Genomic DNA, 26772 nt, shown 5'->3' with positions numbered 1-26772 from the left:
TGTCCTAGGTGCAGTCAGAGCTGGTCTACCAGCCCTGCATATATATGGCCCTGTTTTGGCTGAGAAACATGGACAAGCCAACTGTCAAAGCAATGCCCTAATAAAAACCCAGGTCTTGCTGGATGGTGCAAACTAAATCATTCATGAGCTGTTGGCTGGTGAAGTTGAAACTTTCAGTCCCACAACCTGAGGCCTCTCTCCACATGGGATCCTGGAAAGTGCTGAGTACACTGCTTTTCACAGGTGGGGTCTCACTCAAGGTGTAATGGCCACGCCCTACCCCCAGAGTCTGTGGCCACGAGCGCTCCCAGACAGTGGCGACCTTGGTTGGAGTACAACCTGGTTTGGGTCCAGCACAGTATACTACCATGGTTGGGGAGAGACGGGGTTGTGGAAAAGAATGGCCCAAGAGTGTCCTTTTCTTGGAGGAAAGGCTGCTGGATCCAGGGTTACTGTCACATGGAAAGGCACATGATGATATCTACTGTACCTTCTCTCCAAAATGTCTCTGTGCCTGTTTTCTCTCTTAGCTTATCTGGTCTCCAGTCTGTTACATTCTCTCTGCTCTAAACTTAATTATATCCTTCTTTGTTTGCTTTGGGTTTAGCTAACGCTTTGTCCAGTTTCTCCAGGTGTTACTAGTTAGGCTACTGATTTGAGCAGTCTTTTTAAATTAAAGTATTTACAGCTAAAAATTTCCCTCTTAGTACTTCTTTGCTGCATCCCATACGTAAGTTTTGCTATGTTGTATTTTTGTTTTCATTTGTCTTAAGATATTTACTAACTTCCCTTGTGGTTTCTTTTTTGACATATTGGTTAAGAGTGTATTGTTGAATTTCCATATATTTCACACATTTGTGAATTTTCGTTTTCCCTTACTGATTTGTAGCTTCATTCCAGTGTTTGGAAAAGACCTTTGTATGATTTTAATATTTTTAAATTTGAGACTTTGTTGTGACTGAACTTAAGGTCTATCCTAAAGAATGATTTGACATGCACTTTAGAAGAAAGTGTATTCTGCTGTTGGATGAAGTGTTCTAAATACGCCTATTAGGTCTAGTTGGTAGGACTAGTTGGCTTAGGGTCCTCTATTTTCTTATTAATCTTTCTGAATGTTCTAAATTCAAAGTGTCCTATTGAAGTCCCCTATTAATGTAGACTCATCTATTTTCTCCCTTCAAATCTATCAGTTTTTATTACATATTTTGGGGCTTGGTTCTCTGATGCATGTTTATAATTGTTGTATCTCATTGATTGTCCTGCTTAACGTTGTGTCCTTTGTTCCTCAAGTTTTAAATTCTATTTTTTCTGGTATCAGTAGTCTCCCAACCCCCACCCCACATTTGATTACTATTCACATGGAATATTCTTTCCACCCTTTCATTTTCAGACTCGTGTCTTTGAATTTGATGAGTCTTTTGTATATAGCATATACTTAAAAAAACCCGTTCTGACAATGTCTTTAGACTGGAAAGTTTAATCTATTTAATTATTGATACTGCAAGATTTCTGCCATTTTTCTATTTGGTTTTTTTTTTTTTTTTTTAAAGAGAGAGGGAGGAAGGGAAGGAAAGACAGAGAGAGAAGGAAGGAAGGATGGAAGGAAAGAAGAAAGGGAAACATCTTTAAACATTTTCTTGTTTTATTGTATTTTGTTTGTTAGTTTGTTTTTTTACATGGGCTGGGGCCGGGAATCGAACCGAGGTCCTCCGGCATGGCAGGCAAGCACTTTGCCCGCTGAGCCACCGCGGCCCGCCCCTCTATTTGGTTTTGAAGTCATACCTTTTTTGTCCCTCTATTATACCATTACTTTTTGTTTACTCCTTTGTAGCTAACTATTTAGAATCCCTTCTCACTTCTTTGTATTTTCCAGATACTGAATCAAAGTGTATAACCGGTTCTCAAATATTCAGATATGGCAAACCTAATTAAAATTGGTGTACTGAGAGGATAGTGTTATGTTGTACTCTGTATGTGACTGCATGTCACTTGCAGACCGTTTTGTAAGTTTGAAATTATTTCAAAATAAAAATAACAGGGACAGAGACAACTTTGCATTTCTGATTACTTTCCAGTTGATGGAATGTTAAGTAGAACTGCAGGAATTAGAAAAACATTTTACTAGTTAAGTGAGCAGTTTGCAGAGTTGTTAGGGAAGTTTAAAATACCTTGATGATGGGTTGGTGATTTTATCAATTGTATATTCCAAATAGAATCCAACAGTAACACTTTGTTTGGCTTTGAATACATCTCAGCAGTCTAGAAGAGTGGCAAAAACTGTTGGGGTTTAGGACTTAGAATGACGTGTTGGGACAGTTATACTGACCTGCACTATCATTGGGAGGATTTAAACGATATGCAAAACACAGATGTTCATTTATACCAGCAGGTTTAAATTTAAGTGACCATTAATTTTCTAGGTCTTCTGGCTCTTAAGGGAAAACAATGTTTCATTTCTAAGTTATATCCAGGTCAAGGGCCTACAGACCTTCTAAATAAAAGCTTCTCATCCCTTTCAATCATCATAGCTTATGTATGTGCTTGGAATATTGGAGTAAAATTTTTTTTTTGGGGGGGGGTCCTAGTCATCTCAAATTCTTCCCAACTGTTCAATCCCAATCACCAGGGTAGGAAGCTCTAGATTAAACAGAAATATCCCTTGCTCCTCTCTCTAACCTATAGAAGCCAAACTAGAACCATAGACAACTTCAGAATGGACTTGTTCGGAAAGGGATTTTCCCCTTAACTAGAAATATGTACAGAACCTACAGTTACATAGATATACACTAACAGTCTGAGTTCCCAGGTTAAATATCACAATTTTAAAGAATCCGCTATTAATGTAGGTATTATCAGTTCTAAGATAACATTACAGAGCAAGATCACGAGGTCACCAAACCCAAGGAAAACTAGTGACTCCACAACATGAGCACCATTCATTTTGTGAGAAGACAAGGAAACATCCAAGTCCAAAGACATCAACTACAAAACAGGGTAGATTTCAATTATCTTGGTCTTACAAATTTAAATTTAAAATTTTAATATCAAGGCAGAGACAAAACATAATTTTAACATTGTTTTAATCAAGTAACGTAGCTGTTTGAGAAACAGGATTTTTAAAACAGTCGAACAGAGCAAACTGAAGGATTACTCTATTAAGGTAACATCTGTGAATAAAACTCAGGTTATGTGAATTTGAATTTCATTTAAGTTTGGCACCAGACTGAACACTGGTCAAAGCCAGTATTTTCTTAGTGTTTATAAGTACTGAACATTTTTACCTTCAGATTAAAAGAAAAGCTATGTAACAGAATCTGGGTATTTTGAGTGCAATTTAGTTTAGGCCACCAGTATCTCCTACAGAATTTCATTTTATGAAAGCAAACTAGCAATGCAGCAAAGAATTTGAAACCTAGGTAAGATATGAATTTGCAAAGCTTATCTTTGGTGTGACAATGCACATTCCTTCCAGGTTCAGCCCTCCTCTAGTCTAACCAGATTTTCTCAAAAGGCAGCTGGGAACCAATTCTTATTTCTCAATAAGACTGCTAGGTTTCAATTCCTTAAAAATAGCAAACAAGGTTTAGCCTAGCAAATGTTATAATTTCAATGTGAAGATTTTTTTTTACATACATTTGTTATTACGGTCTCATTGAAATCTGTGAGATGGGTCACAAAGGATTGAAGAGAGGTGAATGCTAGAAATTTGTACTTCAGATAACAAAAATAGTCCTATGGATTCTTGATTCCCATAATGCACTTTTTATGGAAAGGAATAAATGCAGTAAGTTTTCACCTTGTAAAGATATTATACTGAGATAGTCAGAACCCATACCAAACGAGTTTAGCTAATTGGGCAAGGACCTTATCAGCTTGTACTTATCTAGATATAAAGCCCCTGAATGGGCTGGGTCAGAACCTGTCACCTGCACCCAGTGACTATCATCATAGATTTCTTGGGTAGTTGACTATATTCACCAGGAAACAAAATATACCCCCCCCCCCCCAAGTCTTACACGAAAATACAGGCTTTGACTTGAAGTAGGCTTTTAGCTTTGTTTTTTTAAATAAGACATTTGGGGGAGGGGGAAAATCAAGTTAGAGACACAGTAATACTTATTTTGGCAAAATAGCAACCAAAATGCAAAAGGCATCAAAGAACCATAATACGGGGGAAAAAAAAACTGAACAAAAGATGCATGTCTTACACATTTTGAAATTATAATCTAAATCATAAAGGTAAAAATTGAAAAATTATGCTGTTTTTGCTAGGGATTACATTAAGTGCACCTTTTCCTGCCTCCCCCAACAAAATCACAGAGCTTACTATTTAATCACATCTAAAAGGTTGAGCGTTTTCTCTCAGTACAAAGCAATAGCTACATACACATAAGATGCTTATTTGTTAACATAATAATTTCCCTGGCTCTTTTAACGTGCAACACACATTACTTTCAAGACTACAATTTGGGGCAAGTGTACACAAACTGAAAACAAAACATTCAAGTTTCAAAAGCTTAAAATTATTAATAGGACACTCAGGTCATTTTTACTTCTCAGTACAATAAAGGTGTTGCACTTCCACTTAATTTATCAGTCCACCTTGGCATGGAAAGAATGTATATTACCGTATGCCAATTTGAGGGATTAGAGAGAAAAGTTAAAACCAACTGTATTTCTGAATGTCGGAATAAGGTAATTAAGTACAAATAAGTTTAGGCTTACATTCTGCTGAAGACTGTTTCACAGTTCAGCGTCTAAACAATACCACATCTATTAGGCCCCAAATCCTAGCAGGTTAAATGATGGTACAACAGATTAAAAAAGGAGCCAATCATTTTACTTAAGTCATTCAGAGCCAAAAATTTGAAGAATGACCAAAAACAAATCTTTATTTGTTATAACTGTATAAATGTGATCCATGTGTCCACCACTAGTTTTTTCAAAAAGAAACATGCTATGAATAAGCAAACTACATTTGCCCACTGATGTGTATGGACTCCCTAGATGTCTCGTTGGGCTTAATTACAGACCACTCACAGTAAAACATTTTTAGTATAAAGTGTAGCATGATGTTAAGCCATTTTAGCTTTTGCACATACATGTTGCACTTCTGGCTGATAATGCAGAAAAATTTGCAGTATTACACTGTTAAGCTAGGTTGCATCCATCATTTTAAATAGCATCAATGTCAATGTCATCATCCTTGTTGTCAGACTTCACAGTTTCAACTTTAGGTATACTGGCAGTCTTCGAATACACCACCTGACAAAACAAATATTTTTGTTGATTGTAAACCTATATCCCAGCAAACATACTCATAAAACAGTAATATACAGTAAGTGGTCTGGAAGGAAAAATATTGCAGAGATGCACCAATCATTTCTCATGAACCAGTTTTGGGATGCAGAAACTAAGCCATGTGAAATGATCTCCACAAACTAACAGTATCTTGTTAAATTTTCATAGACAATACCTCTATACTTGACCTGCCTTAACTAAATCCTACTTCAAAAATTTGGCCTACAACATGTGATTAGAATTGTAATGTTTCGGGATAGAAGAGTATTCCTACATCCTTTCTAGTAACGTGACTATTTTCCAAATTATTCTGAGTCTGTATGTTACTGCATCTAAAATTTAAAACTGTAATTACTAAAAATTGCCATTTTGTATTATAGCCCATAAACCATTTAGTTCTCACAACACCCACCACTAACACTCCCCAGCAGTGTTTACCTCAATGTTCTCATCTTCATCTTCCTCTTCTCCACCAGAAGATTCCTCCTCTGCTTCCTTCAACCATTTAATAAATGGTTCTGCTTTGACACGAATCTCTTTGGCAAGTTCCTTTGAGACATATTTCTTAGAGGCCTAAAAAATGTTCAGTACAATTTTCTTACTTTGAAGGATTTATAAAACAATTTTACACTTTAGGTTATTTATAACATCCACCACACTGAGCTCATTGACGGGACTGGGTCACATCCTCATCTTGCATTCTCAACTCACACGTTCAACAAACAGGTACTGAACATCCTAAGAGGTTTCTTTTGTTATGGTCCATAAAGCTGACAATTTATACCAATTAAGTACAGTAAATAACATTAATGTAGAGAAAAGGGACTAGACTTGGGAAGTTATTCCTTCATTCTTTACCCACCAAAAGAAGCCTAACAGCTCTCAGTCCTGGTACTCTTGAATTTGAAGAGCCATTTATTTATGTGTTCCCCACCTTTTCCGACCAGCTGATGATGACCTCTTCTTCCAAAAGGTCTGCATCATACATCTCTTTCAAGATATGTGGAATCTTGGAGATGAGCTGAGCTTGATGCATGGCTACCACACACTCCAAACCATGAAGAAGGTACCGTTGAGCCTTTTTGTTGTTATGGCAAAACTGCAAATAGATATCTCAGTATTAACAAACTTTCCTAGATGTTTAAGTTGACAACTCCAGAATCAAGATAAACGCATCCCTTTAAGATTGTTTCTTTAGGCTATGGCCCATATTATCAGGAGTTACAAGAGCTATCCCTCTATCACATTATAAGGGCCTAGGAGTAGCATTTTTTCAGATGCTTGCATACTTGAAGGTAGACAAATTACCTCCGTTTTCTGGATGTAAGAGAATAAGCAACAGAGATGAAAGCAATGTTCCCAAGGTTACATACACAGCTGTAATCTCATTTATAAATCTAAAATAATTTGCTTACTCTGAGGAAATGGCGCCTGTATTTCTTAATTTGCTCCCTAATCTTCTCATTAAAAAGAACTTCAGTCAAAACAAGAGGGCCCATGGCTTTTACATCCAGTCTTTCTGCTTCAGCAACAATTTCTTTGTCAGACGAGTCAATAATACCCTCTTCTTTCTTTTTCTGCAAATAAAAGGAAGCAATTTCAGTGACATGAAGGCACATGTTGTCAGGCATGGGGAGTCCCTGGCTCTCATGGGAGGATTTTGTTCTTCTAGGTTTTTCCTACATAATTTATGGCAGTTCTGTAATTTTAAAATGATACACAAGTAAGGATGGTGTCTGGCTCAAAAAAAAAATGTTTCTTGAATGAACAGATAAAAAAGAGATAGCAATACTATTTTGAGGATTCAAAAGATAGGTATCATAAGAAGTTAACAGCAACCTAGTTAAAGTAATAATTACCTAACAAAAAAGCCCAAAGCAGGCCTGAAAATTATTTATAAAGAAAATGTGCATCTACTCTTAAATATTTTTTACCTTAACAAAATCAAACAGGATATTGACTCGCTCTTCAACAGTCCTTTCCAAATCATCACTGAGAGTCAAAACTTTTGCATGGTCACTAATTTCATCCATTCTGCGCCTTTGAGCTTCCTCAGTTGTATCTTCTCCCCAATCATCATCCTCTTCCTCTTCCTGTTTACAGACACAAAAATACTTAGCTAGAAATTTTAAAAATGTAAAAATTATTTCAAATTTTAAATCAACATAAAGGTATAAAATTAATTTTCACTAAATTAAGCTGGGTTTACCTTGACTTAAGCAATCAACACCTGGAATCCAAAAGTTTAATGTTACACGGAAGGTTAGTTTCAACATTTCTGCCTATCTCAACCAAATGCTTTGTATTTGACACAATTTCAGAGCCTCTCCTAAACTCACCATAGCATGTGGAGGAGGACTGATTTCATTTGGTGGTGGTGGTGGTGGTGTCTCACTGCTGGATACGGAGCCATTTTCCTTGTCTTTGCCCTTTCTATTTTTCTTTTCCTTTTCTTTCTTTCCTGTGCCACTGTCACTATTCTCTACAGGAGAATAAAACACAACAATTTAATCCCACATCTTTTATTATCTCACTGGCCTTCTGCATCATACATTCCCCTCTAAAGAATACTACTATGAACCCCTTCCTTCAGAAAACCCTACAATTCTAAGGTAGCTTCACAGATCAACATCACCCACTGTACTTATCAATAAGAAACTGAAGCTAAGAATGGAGAGTGACCCAAAATATTAGTGGTAGAATTCTTTTATTTCCCATTCTTTCTCCTTTGTTATGTCACCTTTTAGGTATTTGTAACATAAAACTATCAGGTAAAATCAGAATAAAGTGGTAAAAAACCTCAAAAACCAAGAAGAAAGGTTGACCCTTTTGATCCTTCCCCTCCACCCCTCATGAACTCAAACAAGGCCAAATCTCTAACTGCACTTTAGCCAACAGATTTAACATTGTCCAAGTCTATATAACGGCTTGTCTCATGGAAGAGAGAACACCGGAATAGGTTAGACTTTCTTACTATAGCAAGCAGAAATTGTGCCAGACAGTTTCAGTCATCTGCCACAGAGTGTTGCTTGCAAAAATTAAGTTTAATGAATCAAGTCCTCTGTATACAGAATTGTCTTCAAAATTCAAAAATACATTCTTTTGTTTACTGGGTTCCCATCATTACCCCTTTTACATCTTATTTCAACCATTCCAAAATGACTGCTCTTAAAAGTGGTACATAATTAATGGCACATCTTTGAAGATTCTTGATTTGGAAAAACAGTATATAGAAATTAAAAACTTCCTATATTCTGGTTTTATAGCAACAAAGAAACTTTCTTCTTATCTTGCCCCCATCAGTTTGTTCATGTTAATATCTTAGCTCATAAAGACGACTTACCAGGTGGGTTTTTGAGAATGAACGTGCAGAGTTTATGATGTGTGTCAAGCATGCCTCGATAGCCACAGGCTTTACAAGAATTACCTATTGTTTGCTTCTTTGGATTGACATGCTGCCAAAAAAATAAAAACAAGGATGTCATCTGTAATAAATGATGAAAGTCCTACTTTGAGTAACACAACATGTAAAAAATCGAACCTTCAGAAATTATTTTCACAAAGTGATTAAAAAATAAAACATCTCCTAAATGTGAGGTTTTGTGCTTTATTTCCAATTAAGACTGTTCCACCATCTCAAGAAAATGATTTTCGGTGGTACCACAGGACTGATCACAAAAGCAGATAGAAAACTTTCTTCTTAAGTGACCAGAAAATCCTCAAAGACTCACCAGATCTGTTTCAGGATTCTCACACTCAGGACAGAGAACAAATTTTTTAATAAATCCATCCAACATGTCTTGCAGCTTATTCGCCTCATGAGATCCATTGACAATGTAACGGTCATTCTTAACATCAAACTGGGTCTGTGCTCCCAGCTCACAACCAAAATATTTGGTGGGATCTATTGGGGGGCAGGGAGGAAAGTTTTGATTAACATTAACTACCTTAAGCCTTTAGTTGCCCATTCACATTTATCTAAATAATGTTTTTAAAGTAAAGCCAGGGTAGGTTTGTATGCGAACAGCAACCAATAAATGGGTAAGTCTTGGGAATATGCCTTTTCAGACCTCTCCAAGACTCACTACTTACACGTTGGAGGCCGATTAAGTGCCTTTGCAACGTCAACCATGTTGACTATAACTGTCTTGATTCCATTTCCTTTCCCCTCAACCTAAAGGAAATAAGAATTTTAATTGTGTACTATCTACCCCCTGATGTACAATCTTTTAAAATCTAGGAAAGCTTATTATCAAAATATGAGTGTATTAACCTTGGCGATCAGACGGGGCATCTTGTAGCGATAGAACTGGTCTGACACGCTGCGGTTGACGTTGACAGACATTTTGGCTTATTAGTGGCTTTATCAATAAGATGAAGAGATCTTTGATTGCAACTTTTTGGTATCTTCTGTCTGGAGAAGAAGGGATGACATAAACGACTGCAAGAGTTCTCGGTCTCTGACATGAAAAAATTTTCGCCACTGAGGCTGTAAGCTTCTTGCTTGTATGCTATGTTTCCCCAATACAGGTACCAATGGCTGCGCAACAGCTCTGAAAAAGAGGAAAACACAAAAATTCCCCCAAGTTTAAACATGGAAACACCTCCTTTTGCACCATGGTTAATTGGGTATAGTCCTATGTGAAAAAGCATCTTAGATGGGTTCATTTGCAAAACTAGTAATATTCTTTTACAATAGAAAACAATACCTGTAGGGATGTAAAAAGCCTACATTTTGCTTAAAATATGACTCTGTAAGGAAATGTCAGATTAAACCACTGCCTCCATAATCAAAATGTCTTATTTCAGCTGCTGTGGGTTTATATCAGAACCTAACCAGCATGTGCAAGTTTGCTTCTATGGCGTGACATAACTTCCGAAAAAGACAAGCCCTCTCTTCCCCGAACCAAGTCTGTTTTAATGAAGTTCTCAAATGTACTCTGCCCTCCCCGGACCCCATAGCCTTCATTTTAAACCGGGAAACTACCGAACTGTTCTTGACAACAGTTAAACAGTTACTTGAGCAACAACTGCTTACTTCAAAGAAACACTTCCACAATAAGACACACTTCTCTCGCTCGAGAATGCATTAAGTGAGTGTGAGGAAATATGCCCAGACTCAACCTCTACCTAGCCCCCCACCTTCATCTTGGAGGAGAATTCTATTTAATCACGGTTAACCTTCGCTCTGGTCCCCATGGCTACCACAATCACAAGCGCTTAGCTAGGGTGCTTTCGGGAAGGGCTGACCCGGACAGCAGCAGCAGTGACGTCGGGCAGGCTCCGGCCTGCGAACCATCGCTAAGTTCTTCTTCCCCTTCCCGGGGGTGGGAAGTGGGAGTGGGCCTCCAGCGACTTCCTCACGCAGCGGCCCGCCATGTGCGCCGCGCGCCAGCCTCTCCAAGATTCGCGAGGGAGGGGGGCAACCGAGAGGTCCGGGCCGGGGGCGCGGGGTCTGGTCCGTGTCCCCTCCCCCGGCAGCGATGACTCACAAATGCAGCAATTAAGCTCTGAGTCAGCCCTCGCGGCGGCGGGCATGCGCGGCAGCGCGCTCCCGAGAGGGGGGAGGGACGGATGAACGGAGGAAGGGGGCGGGGAGGGAAAGGAGAGGAGGGGGCAGCCGCCACCCTCGCCGCCCGCCCCGCCCGCCACCGCCCCAAACTGCGCCACACGCCGGGCCGGGGTCACGCGGCGGCCGCCGCCATCTTGTGCGGCCGCCATCTCCCCACCGCCGGCCCCGCGACTCACCGTTTTCGTCAAATAAAGACATAAACCCAACGCTGCTCGCCCGGGACTGGGATGAAGTGAGGCGCGTTATAAACCAGAGTCCGAGGCGGCGGCGGCGGCGGAGGATGAGGAGATAGAGGCGCAGCGGTTGAGCGGCCGGGCCAGGTGCCGCCGCCGAGCAGCGGGGAGGGGCTGTCCCAGCGACGTCCGGGGTCCACACCCGTCAGCGCCCGAACCTGGCGACCTGGACGCGGGAGACACGGCGCCGTGAGCTCTCGGAGGCGCCTTCCCCGCCAGCCAGTGGCCCACGGAGGTCGGAGAGGGCTGGGGAGGGCGCGCGGGGCCGCCACCCCTCCACCGGACTCACCTCTGGAATGTTCTCGCTCTGTCTGAACAACGCCGCCGCCGCGCTCAAGCTACCTCGGCCGCAGCGCCCGCCCCCCACGCCAGGCCGCGCCGTCCATTGGCCGGAGGCCCGCCCGAGCTCGCTTGTCATTGGCCTCCGTGCCACGTCGATCTCGTCTTGCTCCGCCTCCTCTGCTTCCCGAGGCTCCACTCGCGGCCTCAGTCCGCCTCCAGCCCCGGTTCCCGGCTTCCTGCCCCCACCCCGCCCTTGCCTTTCCCAGAAGCCTTCTCGGCCAAGGCGGCGGGGCTCGGGAGTGGGGTCTCGCGAGAGCGGCGGAGGTGGGACGCGTTGTGTCGGTTTGGGCGGAAGATGGCGGTTGGCTCCCCTCCCCCCGAGCCCGGTTGTGGTGTCTCGGGGAGGCGGTGACGTTCGGAGCCTGCAGATACTCTCCTGAGGCCCGGCTCGCGGGAAAAGGAGGACGTTCGGGTCCTCCTCGCGGCTTTGCACGGCTCCTAGGAACGAGAGCTTGCCCTTGCCCTCTCCCTTCCCAGTGGACGCCCTTCCTCAGGCCTTGCGGAATAAGGTGTTCTTCCCGGTTTCTCATGGAAAGGGAACCTAGGCCTGGGCAGTTTTATCTTCTGAAGCCCGAATTGAGTGGCTCGCCAAGTTGCCCTTCTCGGGGGCTCCGCGTTTTCTAAAGAAGAAAACATGCTAGCTCGTAACTCCGGGCCCTCAGATGTGGCCTCAGCCTATTTTGCCAGGGACCTCTGCTGGCCCTCCTCCGCCTTCTCTCTGACACTGGCATCGGGATCCGGGCCTTAAGTCTTTCCTTGCCTCGGTGGGATGGCTTCCATCTCCTGGCGAAACCCCCTTCTGCTCTCCTCAGCTGATAAGAACCCGCTCCGGAGTGCTCTTCTGGCTCCTAGCTCAAAAGGAACCTCGCACGGGGTTACCGACCTTTCACATTACGAATTGTGAATTCCTTGAAGGATACTGTCGAGCAGAAAACAGGTGTTCGTAATGAGTGTAGTAGTTGAAAATGATGACTCTTCAGAAAGAGTCACATTTTTTTTTTGAGAGGTTATCGTAGAAACTCTCGCATTCTTTCAGAAACTTAGATGTTGCATACAAGTTTCAGTTGCGATCTTGCCGGGTAAAAATGGGCCCAGCGTCCAATCCGAAATGTGAAGATATACTTGGCTGCAAGAAAGCTAGAGCCAGATTAACTAAGCAGTTAGTTCTCATCGGCTACCCTGTGGTCTCTAAGGAGCAGCCACACAAACGTCCTGGGGTTGGCAGTGTGCTTTACCCCTTGACTTATAAGCTAGGTGTTGTTGAGGGCAGGATGAGGTAGATAAGGAACTTCACTTGTGTTAGGCCAGTTGGATCTGTGTAAAGGTTAGAAGATACCGGTTTGTTGATTTTTATCAAAGTTCAAGATTATTCTTCCATGATTTATAAGCTTTCAAACCATTTGAAAGTTGACAGCTTCAAGGAGGAAGAGTAAATCGAAGGAATACTCCAGAATTGAGATGATTTGTATCCTTTTCCCCACAGCTAGATAGACCAAATGAAGTAGAGCTTTAAGGGTACCTGGGTTTCAGCTGGGCACACTAGAAATGTGGGTCTCTGACATGCTGCTGCTTTTTCCACCATGGAGCATGACCTAGCAGTATTGAAAGAGATTTGAATTTTTGCTTGCCTGCCCACAGATGACATTAGTTTAGAAACTGGGCATGAAACTAGTCTGAGGTAAGAGGCCTGCCTCCTCATTTTTAGGGACTAAAAATACAAAATAATTTTTTTAGATGTTTGGTGCTCTGATTTTTTATTTTATTTAGAGTCGTTTGTACAAATTTTAATTTGAAATTTTAGTATCTGTACCAATGTTATATAATCATGGAGATGACTCTTAATCAGACCGTTTTTTTTTTTTTTTTTTTTTTAGAGAGGGAGGAAGGGAAGGAAAGACAGAGAAGGAAGGAAGGAAGGGAGGAAGAAAGGGAAACATCTTTAAACATTTTCTTGTTTTTATTATATTTTGTTTGTTTTTTACATGGGCTGGGGCCGGGAATCGAACCGAGGTCCTCCGGCATAGCAGGCAAGCACTCTTGCCCGCTGAGCCACCGCGGCCCGCCCAATCAGACCGTTTTTGAATGCTTATCTTATCCTAGTAATTTGCTAAATCCTTTGCTTTGAATTCATTATCTTATTTCCTTCTTGGACCCTATGAGGAATTGCTGTTCCCATTTTACAACTCAGTAAACTGAGGCTTGGCAGTTTGAAGCCACTGCTCGAGATCATATATATACCTAGTAAGTGGCAGAGCTAGGATTTCAGCACAATTATGTTTGCTCCTAAAGCCTGTTCACTTAACCAATATGGGCACAGCCTCTGCAAATAAATAAAACAAACAAACAAGAAAACCTAGGTCTTTTACTACACAGTCCCATTACTTAACAATTGTGTGTGTGTTGGGGTGGGCTGGGGGTGTTGTTATTTGTGCCCACTTACGGGCGAGGAAGGGGACTCAGGAAGGGTGAGTAATTTATCCAGTCACCTGTCTAATAAATGGTGGAACAGTGTTTGAACTCCAGCTTGTTTGACGCCAATCTTGTTGCACAATTCTTCCTCCCATGCTGGATCTCTGTCTCACTTGGCTGCGTCCTCTTCCCCCAACCAGGTGCTCACTGTTTGCTAAATAATGGACACTCAGTGTTTATGAACTCCGTGTTGAATGAGTGCAGAAATCGGGCCTTTCAGTGCATGCCCTAGATGGCTGACACGAATAACTGCTGGAAAGTTCAATTAATAAACTGGCCTTTCTGGTGTTTGAGCTGCCAGCATTCCTGTGAGTTTGTTTAGCATGACTCAGTCACATCGTGCATAATGAATTGTGCGTGCATGGAGAACCTTATGTTTCTGAGCCTCCCAGGTTGAATACAGTAGTGAGCCATCGGGGTGGGCTAGGATATTGCCCCCTGAGACGGACTGTCTGGTTGCCTGGCTGGCCTCTTCCTGTGATGTCCTCTCGGCAGTATCTAAGGTCAAGGTGCTTTTTAGGCTACACACTGGTAGTTAAGGTCCTGTCTCCCGAGTGGTAGATGAGCTACAGGACAAATGTCTCTCTTGTGGCACCAGCCTGTCCCAGTGGTATGTTTAGAACAGAACTTCAAAGATCCTAGAAGGAACCTGAAGCTTATCTGTTAAGTCCAGAGGCAGTAAAGGGTCGGCGAACTATAGGGCTAGAGGCCTCCACCTTGGTAATCGGGTGTCTCCACATCCACAGACATTTCTGAGCAGTGGGGACCAGGCCAGAGAGGCGATTCTGCCCCACAGGCACCCTGCTGAGGCTCTGGGAAATCTCTGACCCTCTGAGCAGAATGTCACCCTGCCTTTGCCGTTGCTCCCCACCCACTAACCTGCTCCTCACCTTTGACATTAATTTCTCTTTATTATAGTTTGTTTTATTAATGTTTCCCTGTTGAGCAAAGCAACTTGAGGGCAGGGGACTTCTCCCGAGAACAGAAGAATTGAGCTTTGGCCAAAGACCAGGGGCCCTCACTTCCAAAGGAAACACAGGTAGGAAGCAGAGTTACCTCTGAGGAGAAGGCCAGGTGTCCATGTGAGATCTGGCGAGCGATGAATGTGATGCTTTCTGTCTCCTGAGTATAGCACGTGATCCAGCCCAGAATCTGTCTTGTAGTGAGAAAAAGGTGCAAAATGGTATTCTCTTCTTAACCTGGGGTCCTACCTGCAGCTAATGGTTTTGTGTCAGACCTGCTGAGGCCACCCTGAGCACGCCAACACCCCAGAATTGGGCAGTCACCCGCTTGGGTTGGTCTTGCACACTGTAGGTCCTATCTCCCAGTAGCAGCGTGCTGGAACCACTGGGCCAAATTCTTCCAGCAGGATTCCAGGGGCAATAAGGAAGGCAGAGCATGCTGTAAAAGGTGCTGGAAGAGCATGAGGTGTGACGTGTGGTCACTTTTCCCATAGGATTCTCTGGGGACCCACTCTGATGCTTGGCCCCAACTTGTAAACCTCTGTGAGTGAGCATCTTCATTTGTTCCAACTTCTCTCGTCTGCTACTCTCTTTAGTTGTGTACCTGGTGCATGTGAGCTACACAGGCCTAGCACCCATAAGTCACCAGTAAGCAGGGTGACGACTTCCACCACCTGGGAAGTGGGTCTTCTTAGGTTCTTAGCTCTGAGTCACCTGCCGCTGCAGGTACAGTTGTCATTCAGGTCTGGTTCTTGAGTACCACTGTTTCTTGGGCTACTCTCTGGGCTTTGTTTTTCTTGAAGGAAGCCTACCCTACTTCTTGTCCCTGACCCAGTTCCCCTCAGGCAGTGGTTTCTTTAGATTTCTAGCAGATTCCCAGGTGTTGGGGGAGCAGCTGACTTCAGGACCACACTTGACCTTAACTGTGGGTCACATGTCCTTGAAATCCAGATACCATCCCCCATGATGCAGTCTCTGGAGCTTTCCTTGGACGTGTTCCAGGTGCCCTAATTCAGGCAGCAAACATATGAAAGATTTTAACCTTTGTTCCCTCTATTTTTTTCTATACCCCTTACCACTCCCCTTTCATTGTTCATGAGTTTTTCAATCTACTCGATTTATTTTAACATTTGTTCCCCCTATGTTTATTAATTTTTAATCCATATTTTTTACTCATCTGTCAATATCATAAATAAAAGGAGCATCAGACACAAGGTTTTCATAATCACATAGTCACATTGCAAAAGCTGTATCACTATACATTCATCTTCAAGCAACATGGCTACTGGAACACAGCTCAAAACCCACTCTCATTGACAGTGTGGGAGATGGTACCATGTCTGATGGTAACATTACAGGCCTGGCTGTCAGAAGATTTTGCCTTGTCCTGTCCATACTCAGTTAGGGTTAAGGTGATGGCACTGGGGACAACAGATGTTGACAAAGCCCAGTCACCCGAGTTCTCCCATCACATCCTCACCACGCAGGCATGTGGCAAGTATGGAAGTTATAGCTCTTGCTTTGGGGGTGAGGAAGCAGACTCAGAGAGATGGTTTTTCTCCAGGATGGGGAGCCAAGACATCAGACTCCCAGCTTTAGGGTTTTTCCTTTTGGGGAGGGACTAATTATCTGGCTTGGCCTATCCAAACTCTGGGAGTTTTCTTCTTTTCCTTTAGTTGGGTTTTGATTGCCTTAATGCTCATTATTTTAGTCACTTGGAGAGGGAAGGTCCAAGGGCTAACCAAGTGGCTAAGTGCCCTACAGAGTCCAGGCACATGTGCTCTCTCTGCCGCTCTGAGGGCACGTTTTCTTCTACGCCACTGATATGATTATTAATCAGCTTCTGTGTGTCCTGCACAGGGCTGGGCCCTGCAAATGGGCAGCTGGAGGTGATGTGTTTGACTTGTATACTTTTGTTTGTGAGTCAAGTCTTCCAAATTGGGAGGTTTCACCTAAGAACCCAGATTTCCCGGTTCCTTGGGAAATTGGAAACCCTGGTATGCTGGGACATATTCCCATCAGCTGCGTCTCAGCTGTCCTGAGCCTACAATGGAGTGAGAGCATGCACGGGACATGCCACTGTCCCGTTTTCCGTTCATTCATGCAACCAGTATTATCAAGTATGTGCCAGGCCTAGGGAACTAAACTTTTTTTTTTAATTTAGTTTTTATTATCAAACCAAAACAACATACAAACATGAACATTCTTAACATTCAAATATTCCATGCATGGTGTACAATCAATGGCTCACAATGTCATCATATAGTAGTAGATTCATCACCATGATCATTTTTTAGAACATTTGCCATCACTCCAGAAAAAGAAACAAAAAGAAAAAACTCATACATACCATACCCCTTACCCCTCCCTCTCATTGACCACTAGTATTTCCATCTACTCAATAGATTTTAACCTTTGTTCCCTCTATTTTTTTCTATACCCCTTACCACTTCCCTTTCATTGTTCATGAGTTTTTCAATCTACTCGATTTATTTTAACATTTGTTCCCCCTATGTTTATTAATTTTTAATCCATATTTTTTACTCATCTGTCAATATCATAAATAAAAGGAGCATCAGACACAAGGTTTTCATAATCACATAGTCACATTGCAAAAGCTGTATCACTATACATTCATCTTCAAGCAACATGGCTACTGGAACACAGCTCTACAGTTTCAGGCACTTCCCTCTAGCCTCTCTAATACACCTTAAACTAAAAGGGGAATATCTATAAAATGTGTAAGAATAATCTCCAGGATAACCTCTCAATTCTGTTTGAAATCTTTCAGCCACAGACACTTTATTTTGTCTCATTTCTCTCTTCCTCCTTTCAGTCGAAAAGGTTTTCTCAGTCCCTTGATGCTGAGTCCCAACTCATTCTAGGATTTCTTCCCCACGTTGCCAGCGAGGTTTACACCCCTGGGAGTCATGTCCCACATAGAGAGGGGGAGGGCAGTGAGTTTGCTTGCTGTGATGGCTGAGCAAGCCAGAGACAGGCCATATCTGAGCAACAAAAAGTTCTCTGGGGGTGACTCTAAGGCCTAATTTTAAGTAGGCTTAGTCTATCCTTTGTGGGGATAAGTTTCATATGGACAAACCCCAAGATTGAGGGCTTAGCCTATTGATTTGGTTGTCCGCACTGTTTGGGAGAATATCAGGAATTCTCCAAATGGGGAAGTGGAACTTTCTCCCTTTCTCACCATTCCCCCAAGGGGACTTTGCAAATACTTTTTTATTCACTGTTCAAATCACTCTGGGATTTATCGAGGCATCACTCTGAACAAGCCTACAAAATCTCATGCCCTATTCAAGGTTCCATGTGCTTATGGTAGGGAACTAAACATTTTTTTTGGCTTTTAAAAAAGGAATTTATTACAAGTTTATAGTTCTAAGGCCATTAAAATGTCCAAACTGAGGCATCCAAAGAAAGATACCTTGACTCGAGAAAGGCCTATGGGTCCAGAACACCTCTCACAGCTGGGAAGTCATGTGGCTGTTGTCTGCTGGGGTCTTTTGCTTCTGGTTTCAAATAGTTTCCCCAGTTGGGGCAGGGGCACGTGTGGTGGGTTCTGTGTCTCCAAACATCTGGGTCTCATGTTGGCTCTGTTGCTTCTGTCGCTTCTGAGTTTTCTCCAAAATGTTTCACCTTTTAAAGACTCCAGTTAACTAATCAAGACTCACCTTAAATGGGCAGGGTCACATGTCCATCTAATCAAAAGGTCATGCCTACAGTTGAGTCTGCCACATCTCAGTGGAAACAATCCAATCAAAAGGTCACATCCACAATTGAGTGGGTCACATTTCATAGAAACAAACTAATCAAAGGTTTCCACCCTAAACAATAGGTCTGACTCCACAAGACTGGATGAGGATTAAGACATCTTTTCTGGGGTACATAATAGTTTCAAACCTTAATAACTCGACACAAAAGGTGGATCTGCCTTAGACAGCCGATGAGGGACAGAGGTGGCATATCAGGTTATACATATATGCATATATAGCACAGCATCTCAAAATCTAGAAATAAAATTATAGCTCTAGACTACTACTGAGTAATATGCCATCATATTTATATATCACATTTTGTTTATCCACTTGTCTATTAACGGGCACTTGGGCTGTTTCCATCTTTTGGCAGGTGTGAATAATGCTGCTGTGAACATCGGTGTGCAAATGTCTGTTTGTGTCACTGCTGTCAGCTTTTCTGGGTATATACCTTGTAGTAGTATTGCCGGATTGTAGGGCAATTGGATATTTAGTTCTCTAAGGAACTGCCACACTGTCTTCCATAGTAGCTGTACCGTTATACATCCTCACCAGCAGTGCATGAGTGTCCCAATTTCTCCACATCCTCTCCAACATTTGTAGTTTCCTGTTTAATTGCCATTCTTATAGATGTGAGGTGATATCTCATTGTAGTCTTGATCTGCATTTCCCTTATAGCTAATGAGAATGAGCATCTGTTCATGTGGTTTTTAGCCATCTGTATTTGTGCTTCAGAAAAATATCTATTCATGTCTTTAGCCCATTTTATAATTGGGTTGTTTGTTCTTTTTTGTTGTTGATTTGTATGATTTCTTTATGTATACAGGATATCAAACCTTTATTCGATGTGTGATTTCCAAATATTGTCTCCCATTGAGTTGGCTTCCTTTTCACCTTTTTGACAAAGTCTTTTGAGGCACAGAAGCATTTGATTTTGAAGAATTCCCATTTATCTACTTTTTTTTCTTTCATTGCTTATATTTTGGGTATAACATTTAGGAAGCTACCTCCTATTACAAAGTCTTGAAGATGTTTCCCTATCTTTTCTTCTAGGAGTTTTATAGGACTGGCTCTTAATATTTAGGTGTTTGATCTCCTTTGAGTTAATTTTTGCATAGGGTGTAAGGTAAGGTCCGCTTTCATTCTTTTGGCTATGATATCCAGTTCTCCCATGCCCATTTACTGTAAAGACTATTCTGTCCCAGTTCAGTGGATTCAGGAACCTTGTCAAAGATCAGTTCACCATAGATTTGGTAGTCTATCTCTGCACTCTCGATTCGATTCCAGTGGTCAATACTTCTATCTTTGTGCCATTACCATGCTGTTTTGACCACTGTAGCTTTGTAATAAGCTTTTTTAAAAATTTTTATTTTTTATTTATGATACATAACTACATACAAACACAAACATTCTTTTTTTTTTTTTTACAAACATTCTTATAGATCATTCCGTTCTTGTTATATAATTAGTAACTCACACTGTCATCACATAGTTGTATATTCATCATCATGATCACTTCTCAGAACATCTACATCAAGGGAACTAAACATTTTAAGACATTGCCAAACAAACCAAAATTTAAACCATGGCCCCTAATGTGCCCACAGGCAAGGGCAGCTCACATTTGCTGAGCACCCAAGCGAGGAGGCTCCTATGGCTTCCCTTCTTCCTACCTGCTGGCCCATCAATTCCTCCCAGTAGCCCCATGGGATCTGTGTTGTTGTTGCTCTGCTTTTGGTGAGGCAACCAAGGGATGGAGCCATTACTCGGCTTGGCCAAGGTGGTCAAGCCAGTGAGTGGCCGAGCTGCTGTCTGAACACGGGCGGCTGTAGGCATACAGAGGACACAGACATCCCTGTTCTCCTCAGACCCTCCTGCCTTATAATGCAGAGAGAATGAAATCACCTTTGTCTTGGCCACATCACTAAACCCAGTGCTCCTCCCACGTATAATCCGTCTGTTTGAAGACCCTGCCCATCCACCTAACCCCAGCCCCCAAGCTCTGTCAAGGTCACCACAGCCACAGGGGCTCAGGTAGATAGAAAATAGGTCTGATTATTTTCTAGACCCAGAAACGTCTGCTTGGTTGAGATTCAGTTCATGTTAAGGGTCAGTTTCCCACATCTCTGTGGCGTTCTCTAGGAAATGGAAAAACCATACAGAAACCATAACAACATAAGATAAATAACCTTTATTTTGTGGCACTGGCTTATCCAATGCAGTTGGTAACCAGATGGGACTATGACAATGTAGAATTCTTAACTGCAGAAAAATGGATTGATTTTGAATTTTCTGAAATTAGGTGTGAGCTACTTTTTGTTGGGTGAGGAACCCCACGTTCAGTATTCCTGGCCTGACATTTTGTGCTCCTAGTCTTGGGAAGTAAAGCTCAGCTATTCTGTGCCAGGCGCCCAGTGCTCAGAGCTCCTTTTTTTAGGTTGGCTCCCAACGGCTGCTTGTGTGTTTGGGTTTTTAGGACACTCACATTCTAGACTCTCTTGCTAGATGTTTACAAAGTTCATGGCTTTTTCTCCATGTACGCCTTTGCCACCTTATAGTCCCAGTCAGAATTTAAACCCTGAAATTTACCTGCAACATGAGTTGAAAGCAGAGTAAGTGGAGATCACTTCTTCGTGGGATTTCAGTGGATTGAACGGACCCAAGCACAGAGTTGGAAATTCCGGGGCTCCATCAAGCAGGGGTCAGAGCCCAAGACCTTCAGGAGCCAGGCAGACGACAGCAACAAGTGAAGCAAGGGCAAAGGCTGTGGCAAACTGGTGTGCTCCAATTTAAAGGCATTCATATTCAATTCAACAACAACAACAATAATGAAACACCATGCAGGTCAAACAGAACATTCAGGGACTTTGGCTCATGGGCTGCCAGTTTGCAATTTGTGCTTTAGAGTGAGAGACTCTTAAATCTGGAAGGGACATGGGAGGCCTTTTGGTCCCAGCCTCTACTTTTCAGAAGAGGAAACTGACTGAAGATGTGGCTACTTGAGGCCCAGTTGGTCTAGAATTGGGATCTTGGGCCACCATCAAGGCTTTCTTCCCTCTACCTCACTGTTGGCAGAGACATTTTTTAAATTGTGGTAACATATTACAACACAAAGTTTCCCACATTAATTATTTTTAAGTATACAATTCCATGAATTACATGCACAAGTCTGTGAATTACATGCACCATCAACTATTACCAAAACATTTCTACTCCCCAAATAGACACTCTGTAGCCATTAAGCATTAACTCCCCACCCCCCACCCCAGCCCTTTATAACCTGAAATCTATTTTCTGTCTATGAACTTGCTTATTCTAGATATTTTATATCAGTGCAATATAATATTTGTCCTTTTGTGTCTGGCTTCTTTCACTCAACATAATGATTTCAAAGTTCATCTGTGTCATAGCATGAGTCAGAACTTCATTCCTTATTATTGCTTAATAATATTCCATTGGATGGATAGACCACATTTTGTTTATCCATCCATCTGTTGATGGACTTGAATTGTTTCCTCCTTCTGGTGATTGTAAATAATACTGTTGTGAACATGGGTGTACAAGTATCAGTCGGAGTCCTTGTTTTCAGTTCTTTTGGGCATATACCTAGAAGGGGGATTGCCTGGTCATGGGCTAATCCTCTGCTTTTCGAGGAAATGCTGTTTTCCACAGTGAATGTGTTCAAGGGTTCCAATTTCTCTGCATCCTTACCCAATACTTTTTTTTTTTTTTTTTAACATGGGCAGGCACCGGGAATCAAACCCGGGTCCTCTGGCATGGCAGGCAAGCGTCCTTGCCTGCTGAGCCACTGTGGCCTGCCCTACCCAACACTTTTTATATTCTGTTTTGGTTTTTTAATAGTCCTCCTAATGGCTATGAAGTGGTATCTTTTTGTAGTTTTGATTTGCATTTCCCTAATGGATAATGATGTTGAGCATCTTTTCATGTGTTCATTGGCCATTTGCATATCTCCTTTTGGAGAAATGTCTATTCAAATTCAGACATAAATCTTAATGCTGTAATTCTTTCTTCCCTCAAGTTTGAATGTAAAACTTTTTAAAAAGAAAGTTATTTTTTTTCAATTTCCTTTTACTTCCCAGATCAAATCAGGTCTAGTACTTTTCTATTTTAATAATAGCTTCCAGTTCCTAAAAAAATCCAATACTCAAAGTTTAGCAGTGATGTTGATATGCCTACTACATGCCTTTTAAAATTGCAAATGTTTTTGGTTATTTTACATTAAAATGCCAGCAGAATTTATTTGTGAATGTTATATCTCTGATTCTGCTGACTTTCTATGAGATTTAACATGTCTTGAAAATTTTCTTTGGCTCTCAGATTCTTACTGTCAGCTTGAATGATTTTGGATTATTTTGGTAAAATTCTCACCCAGGGGCTAGCTCTGGTAGACCTGCAATGAATGTGGCCCCTGAAGGTATATTGTGTCTGTCCAAGACTATGGCTCAACATGCCTTAGGTACCTTGTGCCTTCCTGCTGTCCTTCTCCCCCATCAGCAACAGCTTTCTCTTTCACACATGCTCTGTCCTCCCAGCCACCCAAAGGCCTCTGAGGCTGATTTGCTTTATCCAACAGCAATCTCAGTACACTGCCACCATATAAGGCTGTCAAGGGCACTTGTACAGGGATTGAGGGTGAGTGCTGGAAACTTTTGTGTGACTTGACACTGCCATTCCAGCCAGGTGGGCGATGGGTGGATTTGGCTCACCCATCCATATCCAGGCCTGTTCAGCTGCTCCATCTGGAGAGGTACACCCCCAGTGCACACCACCTACTGGGCCCTGCTGGAGTGGGGAGGGGGAGCCCTTACATCTTTAGGCCAGCACAGCCCAGCACTGTAAGTGTGTGTGGAGAACATTGCCCAGTGAAAGTCATTCGGGGGGTGGGAGTGGGGAGGTAACATGAGTGATGTTATCAGCTCAGCCCCTACCAGAGAGCTGGTTCTGAGTGAAGTTCCTTTCATGTGTTAGATGTTAGAATCCATGTCACTAGCAGAGTTTTCACTGTGATAAGTAAGCGGGGTGACCAATTTGGCTTTTTATCCAGGACTTTCCAGGAAGCCCATCAGTCCTGGGCAAACTGGGACTATTGGTCATACTGGGGAGGGGAGCACAGGTTTTACCCAAATCACTTGGTATAACAGTGAAACAATGAGGGCTGAAAGAATGACAAAGATCAAGTTCTCAAGATCTTTGTCACCCTGCAGGGAGTGGCAGAGGGCTAAAGTTGATCCAGAGGAGCCAAGAGCATGTCAAACTTGAGGTGAAGGGGAGTAGCCTGCGTCAGGGGAGTTTGTGTGTGATGGCAGTAAGTGCTGCTCCATGAAATAACCTGTTTTAGAGATGTGTGTGTTGTACATGTCAGGTTCTTTCCTAACTGCGACTGAGGTGACAGAAGGTTGAGAGGCTTTGCACATCTGATGAGGGAGAACCCAGAAGGGCTGCATGGAGTAGGGGTCCTGGAAGGAGAGTGGCAAGGAGGGAGGACTCAGAGAATCCAAATAGTAGAGGGAGGGATTGATAGGACATGTGGGAATATGGAGGTGGGGGGGGTGAAACTCAAGGGGGAGAGAGTGGGAGGGGGGCTGGCGAGAGGTGGGGTCTGTGAGGGCCATCCAGACCTGGGATTTAGGGCAGTGTGCAGTGTGGAGCCACAGAAAGTGGTGGGAACGGATTTAGGGCTGGGATTCAGCCCCATCACTTACTACATATGTAATCTCTACACATTGCTTGACATCTCTGTGCCTCAGTTTCCTAGCAGTGAAATGGGGACAGCAGTGGCACCGACCTGGGCAGGTTGGTTTGAGTGTTGGGGGAGTCAGCCCATGGAAAAACTTAGCACAGTGCATGGAATGAGGTGGGAACCCATGAACCTGCTGTCCTCGTGGGCAGGCTTGGTTGAGGAAGGCGGAATGGCTAGGCAGGGCAGGACTGGCCATGGGAATCAGGAGGCCAGCTAGTGTGGGTACGGGTATTGGTGTGGGGTGGGCGCTGAAGACCAGACAACTGAGTGAGGCAGGGGTTAGCTTCCTGGAAGGTGGCTCTCTGATGTTTTTTTCAGGGGGAGGAACACCTCTAATACCACTGTGCTTATTGTGGAGCTTGCTTTATGGGATGGAGGCAGCCACACTGATCTTAGGGCAGGGGAAAACTGAGGACCATGGCTCCAAGGAGGGCCCTGGGCCCATCCGTGCAAAGGAGATGGGTTGGAGATACTAGGTGCCTGCCCAGGAGCCCCAACTGTGACTCCCCCTCTCTCACACCCGGCTGGGGTTTCTTGGAGTGAAGCCAGCACCTGCCAGGAGGTGCTCAGAAGTGGGGCCCACCCTCAACCGAATCTACACCCAGGGACAGCCCTGGCCATTTTCTCCTTTTAAAACTGCAGAACACAAGACACCACCAGCATTTCTCTTGAGTATAGAGCTGCCTCTGACAGAGCACCTGCTCCCTCAGGATGTGACCCCCTGGTGCACCCGGTAGCTTCCCCCATTGCGTTGAAAGCACCAAGGCCGACACCTCCTTCCTCCCCCCATCTCCCCACCCCTGCCCAAACGGGCTTTACTGCTTTTAGAGATATAGACCCTTGAGACAAAGACGGCTGCTTCCCATGCTTCGTCCTCATCTGGGCGAGCAGGGGACTCTGCACCTTTCTTACTGATCAGAGAGAGCAGCATGCCACCCACCCAGGACCTGTGCTGGGGGTACTCCCATTTCGGTTGCACCAGAGCAGTCTCCTGCCCGCATTAGCTCCTGAGTGCTGAATATCAGGGCCATTTGTAGTGACCCGGTGATCCTGGAAAATGGCACACCGCACAACTTCCTCCATGGCCAGTTGCTTCTTGCCTGGAGAGCGAGTTAGCTCCACCGCAGGGGCCTGGGCAGGTGACGGAGCACCTTCCAACAAGCCTGCGGAGGCAGTGAGAGCCCTTCCCACCTGCGCACACTCTGCCAGACCCTCTGCCCCACGAGAGCCAAGGACACCGAGTGCACTGTGGGGCCTGCTGAGAGAGCAGCCCAAGTCCCTGTCGCCGGGGATTGCGGGCAGGCACGTGTGCTCTGGGCCGGGAGGGCGCCAGGATGGTGCCAGCCGGGTGGCTCTGCCTGGCTGGGGCTGGCAGCACCTGGGGAGGAGGGGAGGGGAAGGGGAAAGAAAGGAATGGGGGGGGAGGAGGGGAAGGGGGGAGAAGAGGAAGAAAGGGTGCGTGGAGAGGAGGGAAGGAGGAGGGGGAGGAGGGGGGCGGGGATGGAGGGGAAGATGTGCATCTACTTTGGACGCTTTTGTGAATGGCGCCAGGGAAGTGTGGAGGTGGAGGTGTGAAAGCCGAGACTGCATTTAGACAAATGTGAGCAGTGCAGGCGCGCCTCCGAGGGTGCAGTGGGGAGGCTGGGGCCAGGCTCCGAGGGTCCTCTTGCTGTGGGGGTCTCTGAACTGAGCGGGTCGGCGGGGATAGGCCCCTTCTTGTAAGCAGGCTCGTGCTGGCGCCGGGACTCCGCGGGGAGCTAGAGGCCGTGGCCCCAGCTTTCGTGGGTGCGCAGCCCGGACAGCTACAGACGAGGGGTGACCGACCTGACGAGTGAAAGGAAGGAAAAGGGAAGTCCCCCCCCCAACCCCCGCGAGAAGCCGCCAGTCAAATGCAGCCTCAAATTATGAGCCGGGGGTGCCCGGGACTTTCCGGGCAGAAGGAACAGCGACTGAGAGTCAGCAAGGGGCCGCAGAGGCTCCGTGGATCCCCGGGGAGCACCCACTCTAGCACGTGGAGGGGAGAAGGAGGCTAATAGGAGGTCCCAGGCCTTGGTCGCAAGGTGGCGGTGGGGAAGAGGCATCGGGAAGGAAGGACACCCCTCTGGGTTGAGGGGTTCAGGCACCACTCCAGCTTGCGCATGCGGCGAACAGCCCCGGAAGGCTTGGGGCAGGCTCTGTGGCGGGCCTGGGAAGTCCCAGCCAAACCCTCCCCGGACTGCGCCCAAGTACTCAGGGGCTGCGCGGGAGCTGATGCGGGCTTTGGCGGGTAGGGGGTGGTTTGGGGGTGTGGGTGTGTTGTGGGATGGGGGTTATATGGAGGGTAGGGGTATTGTGGGGTGGGGTGGGGGGGCGGAGCCCAGGCTGG

The 26772-nt window shown here is 44.1% G+C and overlaps 1 protein-coding gene and 1 non-coding gene across 5 annotated transcripts; both read right to left on the bottom strand.

Annotated features, from left to right (window-relative positions):
- Window positions 1-3063: 3063 nt before the first annotated feature.
- Window positions 3064-11638, bottom strand: EIF5 (eukaryotic translation initiation factor 5). Of its 4 annotated transcripts, XM_077123655.1 has the most exons (12): window positions 11396-11638; window positions 11050-11272; window positions 9575-9854; window positions 9394-9475; window positions 9033-9205; window positions 8645-8756; window positions 7641-7783; window positions 7236-7394; window positions 6717-6878; window positions 6236-6400; window positions 5740-5874; window positions 3064-5265 (listed from the first exon to the last, which is right to left on the bottom strand). In XM_077123655.1, exons 3-12 carry the CDS (start codon window positions 9644-9646, stop codon window positions 5176-5178), a joined length of 1293 nt encoding a protein of 430 aa, XP_076979770.1. In that variant the 5' UTR covers window positions 9647-9854; window positions 11050-11272; window positions 11396-11638; the 3' UTR covers window positions 3064-5175. The 4 variants fall into 4 exon arrangements, with proteins under 4 accessions (XP_076979770.1, XP_076979771.1, XP_076979774.1 ...); XM_077123656.1 differs by lacking the exons at window positions 11050-11272; window positions 11396-11638 and adding an exon at window positions 10552-10774; XM_077123659.1 differs by lacking the exons at window positions 11050-11272; window positions 11396-11638 and adding an exon at window positions 10444-10529.
- On the bottom strand, window positions 8207-8332 carry LOC143652884 (small nucleolar RNA SNORA28). Its single transcript, XR_013160930.1, has one exon. It is a non-coding gene; the product is annotated as a small nucleolar RNA SNORA28 (small nucleolar RNA).
- Window positions 11639-26772: the final 15134 nt, after the last annotated feature.

This window comes from Tamandua tetradactyla, chromosome 12 (assembly GCF_023851605.1).
Source record: "Tamandua tetradactyla isolate mTamTet1 chromosome 12, mTamTet1.pri, whole genome shotgun sequence".
Taxonomy (NCBI): Eukaryota; Metazoa; Chordata; class Mammalia; order Pilosa; family Myrmecophagidae; genus Tamandua; species Tamandua tetradactyla.
This window is presented reverse-complemented; position numbering and strand designations above follow the sequence as displayed.